At 43.0% G+C, this 9,393-nt stretch overlaps 1 protein-coding gene across 1 annotated transcript in view; it reads left to right on the top strand.

The window, feature by feature from the left end:
- The first annotated feature begins 6,594 nt into the window (after positions 1-6,594).
- TTC19 (tetratricopeptide repeat domain 19) overlaps positions 6,595-9,393 on the top strand; it is a 41,399-nt gene continuing 38,600 nt past the window's right edge. The window contains exon 1 of the mRNA XM_011975241.1: positions 6,595-6,613. Within this exon, the coding sequence (XP_011830631.1) occupies positions 6,608-6,613 (6 nt within the window). The 5' untranslated portion in view covers positions 6,595-6,607. The remainder of the gene's footprint in view (positions 6,614-9,393) is intronic.

The raw sequence follows: 9,393 nt of genomic DNA, 5'->3' as shown, positions 1-9,393 counted from the left end.
CTCTGTTGCCCAGGCTAGAGTGCAGTGGCACGACCTCGGCTCACTGCAACCTCCACCTCCCAGATTCAAGCGATTCTCCTGCCTCAGCCTCCCGAGTAGCTGGGATTACAGGCATGCGCCACCATGACCGGCTAATTTTTGTATTTTTAGTAGAGATGGGGTTTCACCATATTGGCCAGGCTGATCTCGAACTCCTGACCTTGTGATCCTCCCTCCTTGGCCACCCAAAGTGCTGGGATTACAGGCATGAGCTACCGCACCTGGCCTAAGTGTGGGTTATTTTTATAAACTAGAAAATAAAATGGCAGGGTTAAACTCAAACTGAAAAGTTAATGTTTTAAAGAACTTATATGACTTAACACAGAGTAAGACAAACCTAGTAAGTCTTCAAAATTAAAATGTTCAACTTCTTACTTCATTTTTTAACAAACCAGCCACATATAGAACAAATTATTGGGGGAAATAGAAAAGAGTGCTTTGAATTTTTATATTAAACATATGAAGATTTAGTCTACAAAATAACAAAATACAAAACACAATGAAATAGTTTGTCGGGAACCTTACCAATCAATCATGGCAGTTACCTTTAAGGATTTTTTAAGGCCAGGTGTGGTGGCTCATGCCTGTAACCCCAGTACCCCGGGAGGCCGAGGCGGGCGGAACTCCTGACCTCGTCATCCGCCTGCCTCAGTGTGCACCACCTGTAGTCCCAGCTACCCAGGAGGCTGAGGCAGGAGAATTGCTGAAACCTGGGAGGCAGAGGCTGCAGTGAGCTGAGATGGCGCCACTGTACTCCAGCCTGGGCGACAGAGCGAGACTCTGAAAAAAAAAAAACTTTTTTTAACCTGCTTTGTCCACTGTAATACCTATTGTGAACATCTCTTGAATGCATTAAAGATTTTTCCATATCACTTTTAATGGCTACGAATAATTCTACTGTAAAGATGAATCATTTTTATTCTCTTCAAACCCCATGAATTATTGTTTCTAGGTTTTATTGCTACCACAAACAATACTGGATATTCATCACACTAAGAATATCCTCACTGTAAAATCTTTACGTACATCTATAATTAATTCCTGGGTATATGTTCTTCTATGTGGAATTTCTGGGTCAAAGAATATGTATGTTTTAAAGTTTCTATTGCCTGTTACCCTGCAATTTACATTCCTGTTATAAATGATCCCTTTCCCCATATTTCTGTCAACTTCTTTTCTGTGGTCACTAATTTTCTAGATGAAAAGTTATGTTAATTTGTATTTTTGTGGTCACTAGTAAGATTTATCTTTTTCCTCCCAAAGTATTTGGTTATTTGCATCTTTTATTCTTTGCCCTTTTGTTTTTAAAGTAGTACATTTTTTTCCAGTAACATTTAATTCTTATTAAAAATTTAAGAAATACAGTAAAGGTTACAGCCCTTCCCTCAATTCTACCTCCTTCCTTGCCCCGAAGAAAAAACAGTGGTAGAGCTTGGTATATATTCTTCAGAACTTTTATTTTTTTAGAGACGAGGTCTCACATCACCCAGGCTGGACTGTAGTGCCACAATCATAGCTCACTGCAGCCTCGAACTTCTGGGCTCAAACAATCCTCCTGGAACGGGTTTTTTTTTTTTTTTTTTTTTTTTTTTGAGACAGTCTTGCCTCTGTCACCCAGGCTAGAGTGCAATGGCACGATCTCAGCCCACTGCAACCTCCGTCTCCTGGGTTCAAGCGATTCTCTTGCCTCAGCCTCCAGAGTAGCTAGGATTACATGTGCCTGTCACCATGCCTGGCTCGTTTTTGTATTTTTAGTAGAGATGGGGTTTCGCCATGTTGGTCAGGCTGGTCTCAAACTCCTGACCTCAGGTGATCCACCCGCCTCGGCCTCCCAAAGCATTGGGATTACAGGCGTGAGCCATCGCACCTGGCCAGGACTTTTAAATATAAGTGTATATCAGCAATTAAGTATCACTTATACCTAGGTAGCTTTCACTTTTTTGATCTCTGCAATTTTGAACTAACTGACCACTCTATTTTATTCTCATTTAAGTAGTCATATCATCTGCAAATAAATGGTAATTGTCTTTCCTTGCAGATAGGTACATTGCTAATTTCTTTTTCATGTGTTAAATAGCTACAATTTTTTTTTTTTTTTTTTGATAGAGTTTCCCTTTTATTGCCCAGACTGGATTACAATGGGGCGATCTTGGCTCACGGCAACCTCTGCCTCCCGGGTTCAAGGAATTCTCCTGCCTCAGCCTACAGAGTAGCTGGGATTACAGGCATGCACCACCATGCTTGGCTAATTTTGTCTTTTTAATAGTGACAGGGTTTCTCTATGTTGGTCAGGCTGGTCTCGTACTCCCGACCTCAGGTGATCTGCCCTCTTCGGCCTCCCAAAGTGCTGGGATTACAGGCGTGAGCCACTGCACCTGGCCAACAGCCACGATTTTTAAAACAGTGTTAAATAAGAGTGGCAAATAGGACAATACTGGATATCATGTTGGCTATTCAACTGAGACAATTTTTAAGAATCATGTCGAGAAAATATTATTCCTAGTTTATAAGAGTATTTTTTTATTTTTATTTAGTTTTTTTGAGACAGAGTTTTGCTCTTGTTACTTAGGCTAGAGTGCAATGGCACAATTGCAGTGAGATATGCAACCACCACCTCCCGGGTTCAAGCAATTCTCCTGCCTCAGCCTCCCAAGTAGCTGAGATTACAGGTGTGTGCCACCACATCCCGCTACTTTTGTATTTTTAGTAGAGACAGGGTTTCACCATGTTGGTCAGGCTGAACTCTTGACCTTCAGTGATCCACCTGCCTCAGTCTCTCAGAGTGCTGGGATTGCAGGTGTGAGCCATGGTGCCCAGACTTTTATTCTATTTTTAACATTTTTTTTCTAGAGATGGGGGTCTCCCTATTTTGCTCAAGCTGGTCTCGAACTCCTAGGCTCAAACAGTCCTCTTGCCTTTGCCTCCCAAAGTGCTGGGATTACATGTGTGAGTCACAGTGCCTGGTAGTAAGAATATTTTTATTTATCTTTCATTTATTTATTTATTTATGAGACGGAGTCTCACTCTGTCCCCAGGCTGGAGTGCAGTGGCGCGATCTTGGCTCACTGCAACCTCCACCTCCCAGGTTCAAGTGATTCTCCTGCCTCAGCCTCCCGAGGAGCTGGGACTGCAGGCGCCTGCCACCACGTCCGGCTACTTTTTTGTATTTTCAGTAGAGAGGTGTTTCAATCTGTTGGCCAGGATGGTCTTGATCTTTTGACTTTGTGATCCACCTGCCTCAGCCTCCCAAAGTGCTGGGGTTACAGGCGTGAGCCACTGTGCCCGGCCAAGAATATTTTTAAAAATGAAGAGTTGATATTGAAAGGATTTTAACATTAATGGTTAAAAAAATAATCAAACACAACAGTATATGTACTTACGATAACAGATATTCATCAGGAACTGTAAAATGAGAATGGAAAAAACGTTAATTATATTAAGCCAGTGACCACTGACATAAAAATCTTAAAAAAAAAACTGTAACTACAAACACTTCTGCGTGTGACAGTCAACTGAACCTATGTATCTGGTTTTACTCCTTCTCCAAATCCCACTAAAACCATAATAAAAGGATTTCTTTTTTCTTCTTTTGAGATGGAGCCTTGTTCTGTCGCTCAGGCTGGAGTGCAATGGTGCAATCTTGGTTCACTGAAACCTCTGCCTCCTGGGTTTAAGCCATTCTCCTGCCTCAGCCTGGGACTACAGGCATGCACTACCACGCCCAGATAATTTTTTTTGGTATTTTTAGTAGATACGGGATTTCACCATGCTGGCCACGCTGGTCTCAAATACCTGACCTCAAGTGATTCACCCGCCTTGGCCTCCCAAAGTGCTGGGATTACAGACGTGAGCCACCGCGCCCGGCCAGATTTCTTTTTAAAAGTATGAATTCCAAAGGATGAGAAGGACAGGGAGAAACAACAGCTATGATACACTGGAAGCTGATAGAACAGTGGAAAATGATTTATAAGACCTAAGAAAACTGAATCCTAGGCTAGCAATGGGGAGAGTCAAGCACCAGCCTGAGTTACACTGCAAAATCCACGTCTCCCCTTCCCCAAACCCTAACAAATTGGCACCAAATAGCTTCACTGGGGATGAAGCAGGGATATGAAAATAAGACTCTTTTCAAGTACATTTGAGAAGTAGTGGCACCCCAGTTCCCTCCACAGCTTTAGGTGACTGCCTTTCCCTCATTCTGGCAAAAGACTAGGTTTATCTTCTGGAGAGGTTCAAACATAGGCTATCTGCACTAGGGAAAAATACTAGGTACAGTGAAAGTCAAGGTGTCACACTGAAAACAGGATCTCCTGCTCTCTTCCCTAACATGGCTCCCATAACACAAGCAATCAGGCCTTCGCCCTCCAGCCAGGAGACTGGAAGTCTTCCCTGGGTATATCCCAAGAGAAGTGGGAATGACACTGAAATGGTTTCCCCAACTAAACTGTCTAGTGAGAACAACTATAATGACGTTCATATTCCATATGCCCCTCTACCACCCAGAGCTTCCAAGAAGCTTTTTAAGTCTTCCACTCTGAAATATGACTAGACAGCCAAGGGTTACCAGACAACAAAGGAAAAACGAAACAGAATAAAACAAACAGAAGAAAGTTAGAGGAAAAACTGCAGAAAGGAGAAAATTTTAAACATCTATTATTAATATTTTATCATTAGAAAAAAGTTAATGCAATCAGAAAACAGGCACAAAACATTAATAAGAAAAATTAATAATGAGAAAAAATAAATTTTCTGAAAAGAAGTTATAAATTAAAAATACATGGTACGTCCCTGTACTTTCAGCTACTTGGGAAGCTGAGGCAGTAAGACTGCTTGAAACCAAGAGTCTGGGGCCAGCCTGGGCAATACAGTAAGACCCCGTCTCTCTCTTTTTTTTTTTTTTTGAGATGGAGTTTTGCTCTTGTTGCCCAGGCTGGAGTGCGACGACACAATCTTGGCTCACCGCAACCTCCACCTCCTGGGTTCAAGCGATTCTCCTGCCTCAACCTACAGAGTAGCTGGGATTATAGGCATGCACCCCCACGCCCGGCTAATTTTGTATTTTTAGTAGAGACGGGGTTTCATCATGTTGGTCAGGCTGGTCTCGAACTCCTGACCTCAGGTGATCTGCCGGCCTTGGCCTCCCAAAATGCTGGGATTACAGGCATGAGCCACTGTGCCCGGCAAGACCCCATCTCTTAAAAAAAAAAAAGCAGAAATCCAACAGAAAATCTGGAAGATAAAGTTGAAGAAAGTTCCCAGGAAGTAGAGAATATATAAAAGAAACACAGAAGCCACAGTAAGTCAACCAGAAGGACAACAGAGGACATCCAGTAACTTAATTACACAAATACTGGAAAGAACAGAGAAAACAGATGGAGGGAACTCATCAGTCAAATAATTCAAAATTCCCTACAGCTGAAGGACATGAAGTTCTAACTTGAAAGGGCCCACTGTGTGCCCACACTGTGAAGCGAAAAAAACAAACTTTATCGGAAGATTCAGAACACTGGTTATAAAGAAAAGATAATTCAAACTTCCAGAGAAAATAAAAGTCACATACAAAAATCAGGAGTAACATTAGAAGCCAGGAGGTAGAATAAGATTTTCAGATGTCTGAAGAAATATTTCCAACAAATAATTCAATAACTAGACAAACAATCACTTAAGTGTGAGGGTAGAAAACGAACTTTTTCGGCTGGGCGCGATGGTTCACGCCTGTAATCCCAGGACTTTGGGAGGCTGAGGTGGGCAGATCACCTGAGGTTGGGAGTTCAAGATCAGCCTGACCAACATTTAGTATCTCTACTAAAAATACAAAAACTATTAGCCGAGCATGGTGGCGCATGCTTGTAATCCCAGCTACTCGAGAGACTGAGGCAGGAGAATCCCTTGAACCCAGGAGGCAGAGGTTGTGGTGAGCTGAGATCGTGCCATTGCACTCCAGCCTAGGTGACAAAAGTGAAACTCCGTCTCAAAAAAAAACAAAAAACCAAAAAAAACCCCACAACTTTTTCAGACATAAAAAGCCTCAAAAAGGGGCCAGTGTGGGGGCTCACAACTATAATCCCAGTACTTTGGGAGGCCAAGGCAGAAGGATCGCTTGAGCCCAGGAGTTCCAGACTAGCCCGGGCAACAAAGGAAGACCCCATCTCTACAGAAAATAAAATGATCAGCTGGGCATTAGGTGTGATTGCGCCACTGTACTCTAGGCTGGAGAACAGAGTGAGACCCGGTCTCAAAAAATAGAAAAGAAAGCCTCAAAAAGTACATCTCATGCCCCCTTCTTCAGGAAGCTGGCAGAGTATGTGTGCCATATAATAAGGTAGTAAGCCTGGGCAACACAGTGAAACCCTGTCTCTACAAAAAATACAAAAATTAGCTGGGCATGGTGGTACACACCTGTGGTACCAGTTACTCAGGAGCCTGAGACAAGAGCAGCTCTTCAGCCGGGGAAGTTGAGGGAGCAGTGAGCTATGATTGTGCCACTGCACTCCAGCCTGAGTAACAGAGCAAGACCTTGTCTCAGAAAAAAAAAAAAAAAATTTACATGGGCCGGGTGCGGTGGCCCATGCCTGTAATCCTGGCACTTTGGGAAACCAAGGCAGGTGGATCTCTTGAGCCCCAGAGTTCGAGTCTAGCCTAGGCAACATGGTGAGACCCTGTCTCTACAAAAAAATACAAAAAACTAGCCAGCTGTGGTATTGTGCACCTGCAGTCCCAGATACTCACTTGGGAGGCTGAGGTGGGAGGATCATGAGGCTAGAAGGTCTAAGGTACAGTGAGCTTTGATCATGCTATTGCACATCAGCCTGGGTGACAGACTGTCTCAAAAAAAAAAAAAAAAAGAGGTAGTAAACCAAGAAAAAGAAAACTGTAGGATATACTAAACATAACACCCAACATAGATACAGAGAATTCCCAGATAATAATGGTGAAGAGAGATCTCAGGAAACAGCCAAGAGATTAGCCAGTCCATATTAAGCAAGTCAGAAGGCTCTAGAGATGTCTTCAGGAAGGTGAAACTGATAGCACACTTCATTCATCTGAACATCTTGAGGGGAGATTGAGAATACTAGTAAAGGATGTGAGGTTAAAGTAGGAATAAGTATGTAAAAAACTGAACAAGTAAATAAAACCAAGACAGTTATAACTCCAGGGAAATCCAAAAGTTACAAAGAAAACGAAAAGTAATCATAGCTTCCTTCATGGTTCCACTGTGACTAGTTTATATTATCATACAAGTATAAATTTGGAATCTTGATCTAAAAAAATTACCACTGAAGAATGGGAGTTAGGAAGGGTGTATAACTATACATTAATAGAACAAAGAATTTTTTTTTTTTTTTGAGACTGAGTCTCGCTCTGCTGCCCAGGCTGGAGTGCAGTGGCCGGATCTCAGCTCACTGCAAGCTCTGCCTGCTGGGTTTACGCCACTCTCCTGCCTCAGCCTCCCGAGTAGCTGGGACTACAGGCACCCACCACGTCACCCGGCTAGTTTTTTCTATTTTTTAGTAGAGACGGGGTTTCACCGTGTTAGCCAGGATGGTCTTGATCTCCTGACCTCGTGATCCGCCCGTCTGAACAAAGATTTTTAAAAACACATAAAACAGGGCTGCTGAAAATAAACATGAATCAACAGCATTGGTCCCTGTGTCTGAACCACGGGTGTCAGGGGCAATGATTATGCCCCCTTCAGGACTGTCAGTGTGTCTTGTGAACCTTCTTGTGGGAGGGAAAAAACCCAAAACTGGCTGGGCACGGTGGCTCACGCCTGTAATTCCAGCATTTTGGGAGGCTGAGATGGGTGGATCACAAGGTCAGGAGTTCAAGACCAGCCTGGCCAATATGGTGAAATCCCGTCTCTACTAAAAATACACAAATTAGCTGGGTGTGGTGGCATGCACCTGTAGTCTCAGCTACTTGGGAGGCTGAGGCAGGAGAATCGCTTGAATTCGGGAAGTGGAGGTTGCGGTGAGCCAAAATGGTGCCATTGCACTTCAGCCTGGGAGACAGAGCAACACTCTGCCTAAAAAAAAAAAAAAAGAAAAAACCAAACTACTGTCAGTGTATGGATTAATCTATTCAGACACAGAACAGTTCTGGTGATGATTGTTTAAAGTGACAGTATTCCAAACCCTCAGGCCATCAAATCTTAGAGCCCAGAACAATTGTATAAGTTAACATCAGTTGGCTTTTTTCCCATCTTTTTTGGAATCAAGTATGTTTGAATACCTGGCTGCACTAATCTTTCAAGCACATATATTTAAGTCTCCTTAATTTTGACTGAGATGAGAAAACAAAAGTTGGCTTATTTTTCTCAGTTCCTTAAAAACAGTAACTCAAGATAAACCCTTTCAAAAATGCAGTACAGTACTTTTAAAACAAAAGACATCCACATTGAATAAACAGTGGCAGTTTTGGGGCCTAATATGGCTGTTATTTATAAGCTGGCCATTTTTACATCGTGAGAGTAGTTCATTAGTCAATGCATTTTGATTAGATCAAATTTGATTTGATCTTATCCTAGCATACTCTGAACACATCTTGAGTTCAACCCTTCTCAAGTGATTTTGGCAAGCATAGCCAAAGAGCATCCTCTGCTGGTCAGAAAAAAAATGGTGCTTTCACAATACCCAGATTTACTCCAATGATTGCATACGCATTTAGGGTTTGTGGTTCTCAAAATGCTTTTTTTTTTTTGAGACGGAGTTTCGCTCGTTGCCCAGGCTCGAGTGCAATGGCCCGATCTTAGCTCACTGCAACCTCCGCCTCCCGGGTTCAAGCGATTCTCCTGCCTCAGCCTCCTGAGTAGCTGGAATTACAGGCGCCCGCCACCACGCCCAGCTAATCTTTCGTATTTTTAGTAGAGACGAGGTTTCACCATGCTGGCCAGGCTGAAACCTGACCTCAGATGAGGTCTCGAACTCCTGACCTCAGCTGATCCACCTGCCTCAGCCTCCCAAAGTGCTGGGACTACAGGCGTGAGCCACCGCGCCGGGCCTACTTTTTAAAGTGTATGAAAGCATTAACTTTAATGTTAACATCAGAATTTGAGAAAAAGAAGTTTAATAATTCAAAATTTCGTCTAAAATAATCCAGAACTCCACGTTTCCATCACTCACTGTAGGCTCCTGTCCCTTCCACCCCCGGGCGGGAACCCCTCCCAGGGACCCAGCCAGCTCTCAGCACTTCGGTCCCCACTGGTCTACTCGATCCGACGGAAGGGCTCCTGCAACTGCGCTGTACCCTAAATATTTGCTGAATCGTTTTGACTTTTACTTGTTCCAATTTCGCTTTTTTTTTGGTTGCTTTTTTACGAACAAGAGGTTTAGAGAACCACATGGAAAAAAGGCA

Source organism: Mandrillus leucophaeus, unplaced genomic scaffold (genome assembly GCF_000951045.1).
Source record: "Mandrillus leucophaeus isolate KB7577 unplaced genomic scaffold, Mleu.le_1.0 Scaffold153, whole genome shotgun sequence".
Lineage (NCBI taxonomy): Eukaryota > Metazoa > Chordata > Mammalia > Primates > Cercopithecidae > Mandrillus > Mandrillus leucophaeus.
The sequence above is the reverse complement of the archived record's forward strand: the minus strand, read 5'-3'. Positions and strand labels throughout refer to the sequence as shown.